At 42.9% G+C, this 15,623-nt stretch overlaps 1 protein-coding gene across 9 annotated transcripts in view; it reads left to right on the top strand.

Moving 5' to 3' along the window:
- TBC1D1 (TBC1 domain family member 1) overlaps positions 1 to 15,623 on the top strand; it is a 933,361-nt gene that overhangs the window by 520,643 nt on the left and 397,095 nt on the right. For all 9 annotated transcript variants that reach the window (XM_085642280.1, XM_085642279.1, XM_085642278.1 and 6 more), the window contains one exon: positions 3,631 to 3,722. In XM_085642280.1, the coding sequence (XP_085498406.1) occupies positions 3,631 to 3,722 (92 nt within the window). The remainder of the gene's footprint in view (positions 1 to 3,630; positions 3,723 to 15,623) is intronic.

Raw genomic sequence — 15,623 nt, 5'->3', positions numbered from 1 at the left:
GGCCCCCTGCCCTGGGCACCACTCCCAAGCCAACGGACCACGCACACAACCTGGGCTTCATCCTGGACTCCTCCCTCTCGATGACCAGACAAGTCAATGCCGTCTCATCATCGTGCTTCAACACCCTGCGCATGCTCCGTAAGATCTTCTGATGGATCCCCACCGAAACCAGGAAGACGGTCACCCAGGCACTCGTCACCAGCCGACTGGATTACGGAAACACCCTCTACGCCGGAACCACAGCCAAACTACAGAAAAGACTCCAGCGCATAAAGAACGCCTCTGCACGACTCGTCCTGGACATCCCCCGACACAACCACATCTCCGGTCACCTGAGAGACCTGCACTGGCTCCCCGTCAGCAAGAGGATCACGTTCAGACTCCTCACCCACGCACACAAGGCTCTCCACGACCTGGGCCCCAAGTACCTCAACAACCGCCTGACTTTCTACACGCCCACCCGCCAGCTACGATCGACCAGCCTCGCCCTCGCCGCCGTACCACGCATTCGCAGAGCCACCGCCGGAGGAAGATCCTTCTCCTACCTGGCGGCCAAGACATGGAACTCCCTCCCCATCCGCCTTCGGCTGACCCAGGACCATCTCTCCTTCAGGAAGCAACTCGAGACCTGGCTATTCGAGCAGCAGCGGACCCCTCCCCCAAGTGCCTTGAGACCCTACCGGGTGAGTAGTGCGCTATACAAATGCTGGGATTGGATTGGATTGGATACAGACACTCATGTAGCTACTCACCAACCCATACAGCCGCTTCCACACCAACTGACCGACTGATACAGACATTCACACAATTTAGTCACTAACCCATGCATTCAGTAAGACACGTTTAATCACTCGCTTATACAGTCAGTCATGCACCTACTAAACCATCCATTAAGACACTCATACACCCCTCATTCTTGAATACTCCTTGGTATATATCTATCTATCATATTTAAACTTTACAGAAACACACAGTCACTGGATGATATCATCGGTGACGTCACTGACCATGACATGAATGATGTAATATGTGACGTTATCAGCAGGTGCATGCAGGGGTGCGAGTTATAGTTAGCTCAACTAACTATAACGGCCAAATTTCTCTGGTTTTGTACGAGTGAAATGTTCAACTAACTAGAACGTCCCTGAAACCTGTGGTTTTTTTCAGTAAATATTTGGCGGTCGCGCATTTATTTTGAATAAAGCCCACGGGAGGTGGTGATCCCTGTGGCTGCAGGGGAGGGGGTCCATGCAACACCCCGCTTCCATTACAGATAAATCCATGGGGAAATAGCAGTCCCCGGGGATGCAGGGGAGGCCCTTGTGGCTTGTGTGGCAGTCCCCGGAGCGTGGGTGGTTCCATATTATTCTAAAACATTCCCACAGGGTTTGGTCCACCCTGGGGATAATGAAAAAGACATGTGGAAGCCCGCCCATCTTTTTTTAAAATCAATTTTGCCATGGTTCAGCAGATCCATCCGCAAATTTGCGTCATCATTTAAAAAAAAAAAAACATGCTTTTAAACCCCTTAACTGGGGGGGTCAGGGTATTCCTACCCTGCCGCCTTTTCATAACTTTTGTATGGGACTTGGCTTCAAGCAAAGTCCCAAGATGGCTGCCAACACTTCCTAGTTGAAGTTTTGGCAGCCAATGAAATTTCAGTAGGATTCGCTAGTCCACTGCAAGGACTCGCATACCCAGATATCTATAGTTTTAAATATCTCTGAAACTACTGAACGGATTTACACCAGTCACAAAACTTTCTCGACCAACATCTAGCTTCCTGTCAAATTTGGTGTAATTCCTTTCAGCGGTTCGGGCTGTAGTCATGTTCAATAAATAAAAAAATATCCGTAGACATAACTTGGGTAAAACGCATTTTGGGATCCCCCTTTTTTCTCAATCCCCCCGCCCCCCACTTAATGGATCATCCCGAAGCTTTTAACACAGCAGCTGAATCAAAAAGGCGACTTTTTTGAAAATGTCATTAAGATTCGTCAAGCGGTGCCAAACTTATTGGCCATACAAAAAACGCTTTTCCTATGGAAACCTTGGTCCTAGCTCGTAGGTAATATAAATATATATATATTTGAAGATGAAGGATCACAGGAAAACAACATCCAGCCATGTAGGACAAACAGTGAATGAACATGATTCAGAAACCACAAATCCGCAATAATTAATAAGAAAATTGACCAGGATGTAGACAATCATTTTAACCTTGTGGATCATTTACTATCAGATTTGAAGATTTTCTCTGGTGAACATGTCTTAAAGGAAGAACTACTGGACTCCAGAGAAAACTTCTGGATGTACCGCTTAAAATCACTGCATCCAGATGGACTGAACGTTACTGACAATACTACCTGATTGCTGCATATCTCAAGAGCTCTCAGGACTGCATTGATTCCACATTCCAAATGGAATCTTTACTCATGATGCTTTTTGAAAATTCAGCCGTCTCATCTGTGCAGTCACTGAGCAAACCTTGTAGTGGAAGTATATTTTTGTTCTTTGGTAAATCCATCTGTTTGAGTCACTTCTTTCTTGTGTGTGTATATATATATATATATATATATGTGTGCACGCACTCCGAGTGCTTCCTTGTTTTAGTGTGAGATCAGCTCCTTTTTTGGGAGTGCATCTAGAACACCATGAACACTGTATGTGCCCCCTCAAATGTCTGGTAATCCAATGCTTATATTTCTGCTAGAAAACAAAGGACTGTATTGCATATTTGCACCTCTTTTCCTAACCCTACCTGTGTGTAACATACACATTGCACAAGGTAGGTTGTGGTAGGATTAGAATAGGTATGGAATTTGCCATGTTTTTTAAATTAATTTTTCCCTTTCAATGTATCTTTTAAAGATATCCTCTTCCTTCATGCACTCAATAAAAACTGAATGTTTTGGTGAGCCCCTCCCTTTCTGCACCTCTCGAGTCTGGATCATGTAGGTTCTAGATAAATGAGTACAGTGTGAAAATTGCATTGGAAAATGTTTGGAAAATTATTATAATAGTGTAGATGTACATCTCATTTGCATTGCATTTGTACGATCACTAGTAAAATCACCTTTTTTTCTCTTTCAAAAATACATGTGCATAGTTTATATGTGAGATAAATATTTCTGTACTGGTGGAGTACTTAAGCCAATTACATGCATATTATGACTTCTCTTAGGCTTACTGTGGCCTGCATTGTCCTCTGGTGGCTCAAAGAATCAAGTTCTTGGCCCGCTGAGCCTTTTAAGCATGAGTCCACGTGTGAATCCGAGTTCCACTCCCAACACTAAGCGTTTTGTCTACCTCTTTGATCAGGTGCCCAGTTGAAATTGTCTATTCTGCCTTTTAATCAGGCTCCTCTTAGTGTAGGTGTTTTTTTTTTGTCTTGGTGCCTTCTATTTAACTTATTTGTTTTATTATGAATCGTGGCTCTTTTGGAGGGCCGTCTATGCCCATATGTTCTGTTCTGTTTGTTAATTTTCTATGTGTGGCTGTTAGTGGTTGGGGATGTACTAGCACCATGAGGCAGCTAGGCAAATTATCTTATGATACATGCTTACTCACTTTACTAACTTATGTGTTCTTGACTATGAAATTAACCTCTTATCTTTCTTTTTTCACTAGGACTTCATCCAGCAAAAACTAGATTGGAGCTCCAGAAGCACCTGACAATGCTAAATAATCAGGAGCAAGCTTCAGTTTTTGAAGAAGTTCAGGTACAGTGTGTTATTTAAATTAAATGCTAATTTATCAAATTACTTTTACATTGTGTTTATTCATGGTTGGACCCGATGCAAAATGCTGTTTGGACACACCTTTTCAAAGTTGGACATAGCTAAAACCAAGTGACATTTCTTAATGATATACAACATGTTTGAATAACTGGGAAATAAGAATCTTTTAATCATTTCTGTTCTCCCTCACGTGACTTATTTTCTTTTAATGCCATACTTGGGATATTCTCTTAAGGGGGCTCTGCATCCTTGTCTCATCAAATGTTAGGACAACTGTGTGAAGTCTACAATCTAGTGGTTAGAAAATGCAGTCCTCTAGAGGTAATTCATACGAAGACTATTAAGAGATTTGAAAAGACATTCTGTTTTTTGTAACACCCGGGGGCCTTAAAAACGCTTTTAATACAGGGGTGGTCTATTCCCAAATTCGTCTCCAGGGAGTAGTTCCTCTTTTTCTTCAGTTGAAGAAATGCATGGTAGAACTCATCTGCAAACTACTAGATGACATGCCTAGAACCCTACTATGCCCAAAGTGCTGTAGAAAACTAAATTCAGCCACTGAAAGGCTAATCAAGAAGGTTGTGATATGTTTGTCTCCTTGGTAGTCCCTGTGTTGTCTATAGTGTAAGGTATTCCCTCCAGTGGTAGGACCCCAGAAACCCTTAAACATTTTTAAATTCAAATATTGCTTAAACCCACGCCCGTGCACCCCACAAATTATTCCATTTTCAAGTCTACATGTTTTCTAGTGTAACCATGTCCTACAAATTCCTGCTTGCTCTTTGGTGGTCTCCTTTCTTGTGGTCTTGCTACTTGATGCAATGTGGGACCATCTTGGAATTACAGAAAATATTCCAGATGTGGTCGGCCACCACCAATAGCTGTGTCAGTGCTGGCGCTGCATTGCCAAAGTCAACTAGTGCTTCAAAACAGCAAGCATTGGCAAAGCTAGACTAATTGACTTTGCCAATGCTTGTTCTATTAGGACCCATATTTCGTGTCTTGTACCAGTAAGTATGTGCTTAGACCTGTTTGGCACCAGGTACTGATGGGTGAAAGGTTCTGTATTATATTTACTTTAGTCTCTAAGACTTGTATCTATAAATCGGTGTCCACATTTAAGTAGTGGTGTTATACTTGTCCCAAATTCCTTTATCAGAAATGTTTTGCGTGTTTTATTCACAAGCCTTTATGAACACATTTTTGCCAATAATAATTCAGGAAAAGCTACCTTTTCCGAAATAGGGAGAGCCTTTTCTCCGTATTACATGCAAACCTTATCACGATCATGTGCCAACTATAGTGTTTGTTAACATTTTGACAAAGATAAGGAGATGTGGCAATCCTTTATCAGTAAGTCTGAGACTGCACCCTTCCCCGCCTCCTACCGTCCTCCTTAAGTCCACCTTCTTGAGTCTTGCAGAATGGTTTTGTGTTGGCATTTACGCTTTCCCTTCAGCGTAATGCAAAGAGAGGCAAAGAAAAACATTATGCCTGAAATAGTTAAGTGAACAGTGCATTAGTTTTGGTGTTTGATAAACACTTTGTTGGGCTGTCATAAACACCAGTGTCTGGGTTGGCTTGTAAAATCTGTGAGAAATCCTTTTCGATCTTGGTGAAGGTAGCCGCCAGGGAATCGTGGAAGACAATGATTTGTGCATATTTGTAGGGTGAGGATGGGTCATTTGTGATGGACATTTTTCAAAAATTATTATTAACTGTGTTATGAAAGATTTGTGTGGTCTTGCCAGTGGAGAATCTGAAGGAGGTAGACCAGTGCATCGTGTGAATGCGTAAGCAATCGGCCTAGCGAATTGGGAATATGCTTCTAATGCATACCTGGATTTCTAACCACACTGAGTCCTCCTAAATGCAATTTAAGCCCAGATTGCTGTTTTGACCCTGCCATTTGCACCTGTTTTTGCATTGCATAAACTTTATCCAGCAGTCTTTACCTCCATTAGTCTCTTAGTAGTCATGGATCCTATTCCATAACCTTTATCCAGCAGTCTTTACCTCCATTAGTCTCTTAGTAGTCATGGATCCAATTGCATACATTTTATCCAGCAGTCTTTACCTCCATTAATCTCTTAGTAGTCATGGATCCTATTCCATAACCTTTATCCAGCAGTCTTTACCTCCATTAGTCTCTTAGTAGTCATGGATCCTTGCTTGTAGCATTCTGTTGGATGATCCACTGTGGTGACTTTGAAATGTCCTTCAGCACTTTGCTGCTGGGTGAGGAACATATGCTGTAATATGGCCTCAGTGACAAGGAGTGGAGGAATCCTGCTACTAAGCTGAATTTGACGTGCACGTCCCAATCGGTATACAATCAGCACAGGATGTAATTAAGCATTATTCCCTACACCTGCAAGAAATGCCTGCTGTTAATTTCCTGCCCCTGAAGTTATAGGCCAGAACCACAGGCAAGGGCCCATAACGAGGCAAGGGTAATTATCTGGCTAACTTTCCCTTGCCTGCTGCAAATAAGTCTGGCCAAACTCAGAAATTGAGAAATCTGTATTTTTCTCTATTTCTGTGGTTGATTGGGCTTGCTTATAGCAAGGGATAGGGTGGAATCGGCATTCTGTAGTGAGGCCAATATAGAAGCACATGTTTCCGTGGCACCACCAGAAAAGAAACGGCACCTGCACAGAACATTTGTGCGCCTTCATGTCAATGTTCAGGCTCGAACTCACCATAAGGTAAAGGGCCATTAAAGGAGTAAAGCCTATGGCTCAAACATACAGGAGGGACTGTGGGAGCAATGGATTGCTCCTCTGTGGACCTTTAATAGTAACTGCATCCTACAATGGGGTCATTCAGCGTTCCACGCCGGTTGCTAATAAAGTTTAATGTCAAGTCAATGAGAGTACAGATGAAAGGCTTGAGTCAGGGACGTTGGTGATGATGCAGTGAGACTTAAGCATTGTTGGTTTAATAATGTAAGGGCTACATTTCTATTGTAAGCTTACGCTACGTGTTTAAAGGGGGAAATTCACACCTACATATTGAAAAATCTCAATCTCAGATATTTCATTGATTATCACATGGTCTGGACCTCGCCAGTGGAGCAGTGTGTTCCTGAAGCCATCATCGCTTCAGTGGATGGAGTTCCAAAGCAAACTATGGTTTCCTCAGCGCTAGTAGTTTTGGTCGACTGGCTTACAGAGGAAATAAACCAGCATTGACATAGCCAATAGGTCTCGCCTTTGGGACCTTATAAGTGTTTAGCCATGCAACAGTTGCATAACTAAACACTTATAAGGTCCCAAAAGCGAGACCTATTGGCTATGCCAGTGCTTGTTTTAACTGCTGCAATCTATTGAAGCCTCACGGAGAACATCAAAGCGGCCATGCGGCCGCCAAAGTGATCGCGATCAAACATCAAAGTGACCGCGCGGCCACCAAAGTGAAAGTAATCACGGTAAAGCGCGACGCGCGCGCCCGCAGACATGCACTGTAGGTCTAGGCTGGCCTGGTAGCACTTTTTGGAGCCCTCACAAAATGTCTCGCCAGACCAGCGAATGCGCTGGGTCAGGCAAGACCTAAAAATGGATCATTTTTTAGGGACTGTTGGAATTCTGAAGGTGCCTATAGTGTACTACCAGCTAGTTATTTTGAGAGAGAGGCTGCAGATTTAGGGTTCAGATGTAAATGGACTTCCACACTACCCAAACCTGAAGCCCCTAAAGTGCACGAGGGTTGCAGAAAGTAGGCTTTGCTATTCTTTGTTAACTTGGCCTGAGCACTACGGCAGTCCTAACAGAAGATCTGAGGAAGTGTTGAAGATTTGAGGAAAGGTTGTAAAACCGCAATAGAGCTAAACAAACAAATAATTAACTTTTCCACTTAACATTTATTTGATTGGTAAATCCTTAACAAAAATAATGGCTAGAAAGGGGTCAAGCATATAGGAAAAGTATCAAGCATGCATGCACACCCTCCCTGCTCCAGACCAAGGATGGAGCACACCTGACCGTTTGGGGATGCCTTGGGAGCTGAGGGGATACCACGCTGCAGAAATGTTTTTGGGTTGCAGTTTTGAGGCTCGACACTGAGTTTTTGTACAATTTGTATATTGTAAAATGCTAATAAAGAAATTTGAGTGGGAAAAACATACAGAAGAAGAAAGATATCGCCCATTCATGTATTTATTTTATTCATTTATAGTTTTATATTGTGGACACTAGGTGGTTAGAGAGCACTTTATAGCGAAAGAGGTTAAAATGAAAATTAAGAATATAATTAAATTATTTAAATACACATTTATTGTTAAGCATATTGAGCATAGGATATGTTATAAAAAAACACATGTACGTTTTCAGTAATTCACATCTGTTTACCCCTTAACTGCTGAGGTTTGATTTATAGCAAATGTTGTACTGTTTTCAATAATTGTATTTCTCCTAATAGAACATTACCACACTTCTGTTTCTGGGCCTATCACTTGCTAGAGTAACGGCCCCAAATGCAACAGAGACATCAGCTTTTCGCCATGAAAATCAACCCATTTGGGTACCTAGGGAAACCTAAGAAAGCCAGACTTGTCTGAAAACTAGACACCCAGGTAAACCCAGAGTGGTGTGACTTGTGCTGATGCTCCTACGTTTTCATACTCCGACTGTCATACAACCCTCACACATTGGTTAAAAGCACACATTTCACTCATAGTTCTGTGAAAGAAAGTTCTGGAATCTGCAGTGATCCACAAAATTCCCACCACCCAGGTTGCTGCACTTCATCCGATAAATCGTACCTGATATTTGTGACTGGTCCACCCATATATGGGAGGCAGCATTTAAATTGGCAGATGTGCAGGAATGTAAGCTCCTATGAATTTGACCATTGGCTGGAAGTTTCCTAGTTTTCTGTCCTGTACATATGGTAAGAAATAGCCTTTTTTGAACCACGCTTTGACATTTGCAGGGCATTCTGGGTAACAATTTGCTAGAGATCCATACACACCATACCACCCTGGGTTTCTAGGTTTAAAAAATGCCCAGGATCAGTAGGGTTCCCTGTTTCCAGCTGACCCATAAATGCAGCCATTCAACAAGGCAAGTGAAAGGAAATTGGCATTTGCTCCTTCTCGGTCAGCCCATATGCTAAAACTATGCCTAAAGGAGTTCAACATTCTCTTACTTGCCATGCAAAATAGGGATTAAGTAGCCCCCTGGAGACAGAAAAACTATTGGGACTATATGGGTGGGAATGCTGCTTGATGTCAGGATGGCATGGCCCACATATTATTATTTTTATGTTTTTTTAAATATCTGTATCGAGTGGCCCTAATGCCGCCCTGTAGGGGTGGGTGAAGACTGAGGGAAAACACTCTCATTTAACTCCTCTGTGGTGGGTCAGAAAAACTGCTGGGACTGTTATGTGGTGGATACATGGCCCAGTGCCTGGGTGTACTGCCTCACCCCTTTTTTATTTTATTTTCTTGGTGTCTAGTGGGCTTTATGTTTTATTTTTTAAATAAATAAATACTCCCTTGCCTTCAGTGGGCTTTCTGCCCCCCAGGAGTGTGATTGGGGCTAACCCCCCAATGGCCCATGTGTGGTGATAGAAAGACTATATTTTATTTTTGGGACTATGGTAGTGTTAGCACTTGCCAATGCCCAAACAAGGCCCTGTTTCGAGTGGGTGAATTGCTGCTGTAGGGAGATTCTTAGAAAGCATCCACTAAGGAGAGGTGTGTGGTATCTAGGCTTGGTAGTTCAGAGCACCTAGTAAGTAATCAGGCTGATTGAAGTGGAACACAGAGTATGTCATGGGTTATATCATAGGAGATCTGATAAGGGAATAGAGATAGAATGTATGAAGCGGCAGTTGCTCCAGGAGTTATGAGGCTGTGGATGAGATCTTCTGAGGAATAAACTTCCTTTTAAACTGCCGCAGTGTTCTTGTATTTCATTATAAGAGGATGGTACAGTTGGCGTTGTTGGCAGGCCTCAAGAAGATCTCAGCGCAGGTGGATATACTGGGTGCGGCACGTATCTTTGGTCGATCTCACAGACTCGCAGACCTAGCCTTCTTATTTGAGAAAGAAGAACTAACAGTGGAACCTTCACTTGACCAGCACCTAACCTTCTATCACTCTATCTGTAATGACCCTGTATGTGAGGGAGAAACGTGTGCACACTCAGTGGCACCCACTGTTGAAATGCCTATTCCCTTAGGAATCCAAGTGTATTTACATAAAACAAGAGGTGCACCACAGACAATTGGCAGACAAGGGAGTCCTTTGTCATTGATGAATTTTCTTCAAAGGTCATACCTTATAAACATACTTCTTGTGTATAAGTATTTTTATAATATGTATACGTCTTTTACATGTATGTTATTTATATGTACATATCTTTTTGTTTATTGTTTGACAGCCCTGAAGAAGTCCTGTCTCAGGACGAAACGCGTTGGCTGGTCTGTTTTGTAAAGTCATACGAACTGTTTGCTCATGTCTTTTGAAATTATTATATAATTTGAATAATGAAATGTTTATAAGGTATGACCTTTGAAGAAAATTCATCAATGACAAAGGACTCCCTTGTCTGCCAATTGTCTAGCCTTCTTATTTGTTGAGATTGAGTTTATTTGAGCACTTTGACAGTCCCTTTGGCTACTTTACTTGTTAGTGTGCCAGCCTTAATTTCATGTAATGCTAGTAGGAGACTTTCTACGTTCTCTGCAGTTGTTCACGAGCTTGCACTCCTGCAAGCCCGTTCCTGCACTCGCGCTGCCTTGATACAAGTTGGTGTTCGTATTGAACGCATTCCTGGTCTGTCCAATCCAGTAGCGCTAACACGCAATTTTAAACTGCCACCATGCTTCACATTGAAAAAATACTTACATATTTAGGAAGAAGGGACTTATTTTGCTCCAGTCTTATCTCGCTTCACCCTTCTGCTTCTCCTCATTGAGAGCTGTTTCCGGTTCCCTTCTGTCTCTGGAAGCAACAGATTTTGGAGAGACAGTGGGAGCAGTTTCCTTAAAGGAGCAAGTGATGCCTTAAATCCGGTGTGCAGGTTTTCAGTGACACGCACACTATTGGTGCAACTTGGTTTGTCCTGAGTATTTTGATTGCAGTGACACGCACACTTTTGGTGTAATGCAGCATGTACTATTTATTCTTATCTCAGTAACATATACAGGATAACCATTACCGCTTCTACCGGCCACTCCTACCATGCTGACATCACTCTCTCCTCATGTGTGCCTCAAGGGCGAGCGGTAGCCGTCGCCCCAGCCAGCACATGCACACAAGGACATGTCTCAGCTCGCTCCCCAGTACTTTAATTATTAAAGCAAGTAAGCATCAGAATCTGTGTTACAGTTAACACGAAGCAGAGAGCACTTTAATTAAAGCTGCTTTGTGTTGTACATTCATTCTCTCTTTCCTCTCGGATGCTAGGTAGGGCTACGCCCCTTTCGCCCGTTATAACCAGCCGCCACTGATGCTTACACTGCAAAAAACCTTTATAAAAGCCCTGTGTTCTGTGACTTCAGTGTACTACCTCAGGCAGCACTCTCAAGTGCTGTGTGGATGTGGTCCCACTCATGAGTGATTAATAAACTTGTTATTTATTCCCATCTCCAGTGCTGATCTCTATTTTGTTGGTCTTTGAACGTGTGGACAAAAGGGTGACCTTGCACCAGTGTACCCCTAAAAAAGTACATTTCCACAGTTGGTGCCCGACTCATGGGGCCCCATTGGAGACGCGGCCGTCTGAAGGAGAGGTCTTGACTTAGGACCGAAATTTTGCTGAGGAAGCGCACTGCACGAGGAGTCCTTTGTCTTTGCAGGCCGACGTGACTTTTCCGGTTTCCCCGATTTGACCCTCAAGGTGGTGGCCGGTCTCAACTGGGGTTTTCTTTGGCGCAGTTTTGGGGTGACCATAAGGTCACCCGGAGTGCAGCAGGTGGGAGTTGGAACCGTCTGTTGGGTAAGGTCGCTAAAGCGGCACTCTTGATTAGTTAAGCCTGGGCTTTTTGTTTAAATTTGTTATTCAACCTTTGCAAAGTTTGAAGGCAGGTAATGTGGAGATTCTTCTCCTTTCAAAATATTTGGAGTAGTAATATTTTTTTAATATTTGTAGAACATGCCTGCTCCCAGCACACTCCGTAGGTGGTGTTGCTGCTCTGGAGGTACCAAAGAAAGTCTAGAACAAAGTCAGCCGGCTTCCCCAAAGGGGGCGCCAAATCAAGATATGTATGTCAAATATGGTATTTCTTCCATAATGTACGGTCCTCTGAGGAACAAATGCACAAAGAAAGATTCTGATCTACAATGACCAGTGAATGGGTCATATGATCTTAAAAAGGTTCAATCTGTAGAGCAGTGTTTATTTAAAAGAAAAAGTAGACAGGATATGTTTGATTGTGTACATATGTGGGAGAAAGAAGTGCGAGAGGGAGCGAAAAGAGCAGAAGCTATAGCAGAAAAAGAACAACGAAAAATGATATATCAAAAAGCGTTAGAATTAAAAAAATAAAGAAAACAAGGAAAAAACAGAAAAAGAAGATAGGGAACGTCGATTAGAGGTAAATGGCCAGTATCCTATTAGGCGCCCTATTTATCCCATACTTACTAAACCTCAGGATGACTGCATCCTATTAGAACGCCCCCACCCACGTATATATTTCCCACTCCAAGTGCCCCTGTTGAGGTTTCTCGCGACGAGCATATGTCTTCAGACTACAAAGAACAAGATAAACAAGATGGCTGACAGACTCACTCTACTTTGACTTAAGCAGAAAAGGATACCTTAAAAACTGCTGCTAAGGAGGAGGCTCGTCGGTCTCACGCTGCATCTCTCATTGTAACTGAGGTTCAACAGTGGAACAGTGCAGAGCAATTTTATTTTGTAGAAAAATTAGTTTGGGAAGTAATATTTGATTATAGACACATTTCTCAGGCACTAGAGCAGGCTGATATAAACACTGATGACAGACAGTTAACAGAGGGGACTTTTCCTTTTTCAAACCTATCTGACATGATTAGACGAATGGTTAAAATACAAGACGTAACATTGTGTTTACGAAAGGAACAAGAGTTAGCTAGAACACAGAGAGGTATAGAAGCAGTTCAATCTCAAGCACAGAATGTAGACGCTCCGGTGGAAGAGGCTGCACCCAGTAGTACTACAGTTACTGTAAAACCTATGCGCGAAGCTGCACCCCTGTTTGTTCCTCCGAAGAGTGTGGGAACCAATGATGATAAACATTTGGATGATGCAAAGGGATATTTTATATACAATTGGGTTTATACTCCTTGGAGTAGAGCTGATGTGATGGCTCTTAAAACTGCTTTGCCCGACCCCCGTAAAAATCCTGCCGCCTCCTATGAGGAGATGGAAGGAGCCATTAGCTCCTGCAGTATGACTTTGCCAGATATTGATATGTTCTTTGGGCTTATTTTGCCTCCTGATATGTGGAGAACAATATGCAAAATAGATGACAATGTAGCATATGGTGATACCTGGGAACATTTAGAACACATAGATGCGGAAAGGGAGCCCGCGCAGAAACCTCAGAAGGAGATATTAGATCTTCCTAAAGCTATTGTGACTAAGTTAAAAGCTCTCATACCCCCTAAAAAAATAGATTGGACTGTGTTAGTGTCCTGTAAACAGAAAACGGATGAGTTCTGATCTGACTTCTTTTCAAGGTTTGAGGAAACATTCCATGATTTTAGTGGTCAGTCATTGGCAGATGATATGGGTAAGCATTTGTTTGTTGATAAATTTGTTGCTAATATGTTACTGGAAATAGCTAGTCACTTAAAGGCCAGCGAGAGTTCTTAGACCACATCTCCACCAGTTTCCCTTTTGACTATGGCCCAATATTATGAGCGGCAGGAACAGGAAGCAAAAGGCAGGGAGGATAAGAAGGTTAAGGAGTTTAAGACAAAAGTTATGTTGGCTCAAATATATGGTCCACCGTTTAGGGGAGGTGGAGGAGGCGGACGTGCAATGTTATACACCTGGAGCACCTCCTCTCCCTCGAGCAAATGTGTCCCCTGATCAGTGTGCCTATTGTAAAGGGACTGGGCATTGGCGTTCTGAGTACCCTCTTTTGCGAGGTCAGCAGTATCAGCGGGGAAGGGGGAAGTATGAGAGGACGCCCAGGGAATTCAGGAAACGGGAGGTATGGGAGCTCGTCCCAGGTTTGAGGCAGTTGAACAAGGACCAAATTACTCTAATACTTTTGATAGATGAAATCAATATCTAATGTCTGATTAATCTGCTGATGCCCTTGCAGATTCAGATTATGCATAGGGATGCCTAGGATGGGGTAAGGAACTGGTTGAGGTGCCAGTAGATCAAATGGGTCCTTATATTGACGCAAACGTCTTTGGATCTACTGATCGGTTTCTGGTTTATACAGGGGCTACTCGTTGTGCTCTGTCTAAAAAAACTGGTTCCTGTGGCTCCCCTGTCTGGCACAATGATAACGTCAATAGGATTCGATGGGACACCTATACCTAGCCCCCTTTCACAGCCTCTTGAATTCAGGCTTGATAATTTCAGGTGAAGAAGCATTAGCACATATTATTCAAGATTTGATTAAAGTGGGGGTAGTGGAAAAGGTCTCCTATAACACTTGCAATAGCCCTATCCTTCCAATTTTGAAAAAAGACACTGACACTAAAATCTACAGATTCATTATTGATTTGCGAGAAGTTAATAAAATTGTAGTGCCCCAATATTCTGTAGTTTCTGACATCACTACACTTCTCACTATGGTCCTTCCTACTGCCACTACATTTTCGGTGATTGATTTGAAGAATGCTTTCTTCTCGATACCCATTCACCCCGACAGTCGTTATTTGTTCGGGTTCACCCTGAACAATAGATCATATCGGTTCTGTAGAGCTCCAGAGGGCTATACATAGAGTCCCATTATTTACAGTCCGGCATTAAAAAGGCAGCTTGATTCCTTTCCTGTACCCAAAGAGGTGGCTGTTATCCAATATGTCGATGACCTCTTGTTAGCTGCAGATACCCCTGAGCAGTGTGAAGAAGGAATACTGTTATTGTTATCATTTCTTGAGTCTCACAATCACAAAGTCTTGCGCAAGAAATTGCAATTTTGTAGACAGCAGGTTACCTATTTAGGTCACCTCCTGTCTAAGGCGGGACGTGCACTTACACCAGACCGCATTCAGACTATTTTAGATACTCCCGTGCCCCGTACTCAGAAGGATGTTCGTGCACTGATTGGCCTCACGTCTTTTTGTAGGCAGTGGATCCCTAGTTTTTCACACATTATTAAACCTTTATTGGCCCTTTTGACTAAAGACACTCCGATGCCCCTCCCATGGACTACGGAATGTCAGAATGCCTTCCAACAGTTACGCCAAGCTCTTTGCTCTGCGCCAGTATTAGGAACTCCAGACTACACTAAGACTTTCACACTCTGTCCATGAGAGGGAAGGTTGTGCCCTCTCGGTTTTAACACAAACACACGTTGATAAGCAACGTCCTTGTGCCTATTTCTCAGCTGTTCTTGACCCAGTCGCCTGTGCGCTGCCTGGATGTTTTCGAGCGGTGGCAGCAACAGCTGTATCAATACGTCAGAGTGAAGGAATAGTTTTGTCACATAAACTGCTTGTGTTAGTACCCCATTCTGTTGATGCTTTGGTAAATCAAACGAAAACACAGCATTTAACTAGTGCTCGCTTGACAGGATATGAATTGACACTTTTGGCCCCTCATATTACACTGAAAAGATGTTTGACACTAAGCCCTGCCACATTGTTGCCATTTCCATCTACTCAGCCACAGTCACAAGAGTCACATGATTGTATATTCCTTACTGAAGAGCAAACTAAAGGCCGCATTGACCTACAAGATACACCTCTCTCTAGTGTTGATG

Source organism: Triturus cristatus, chromosome 2_2 (genome assembly GCF_964204655.1).
Source record: "Triturus cristatus chromosome 2_2, aTriCri1.1, whole genome shotgun sequence".
Classification (NCBI taxonomy): domain Eukaryota; kingdom Metazoa; phylum Chordata; class Amphibia; order Caudata; family Salamandridae; genus Triturus; species Triturus cristatus.
This window is presented reverse-complemented; position numbering and strand designations above follow the sequence as displayed.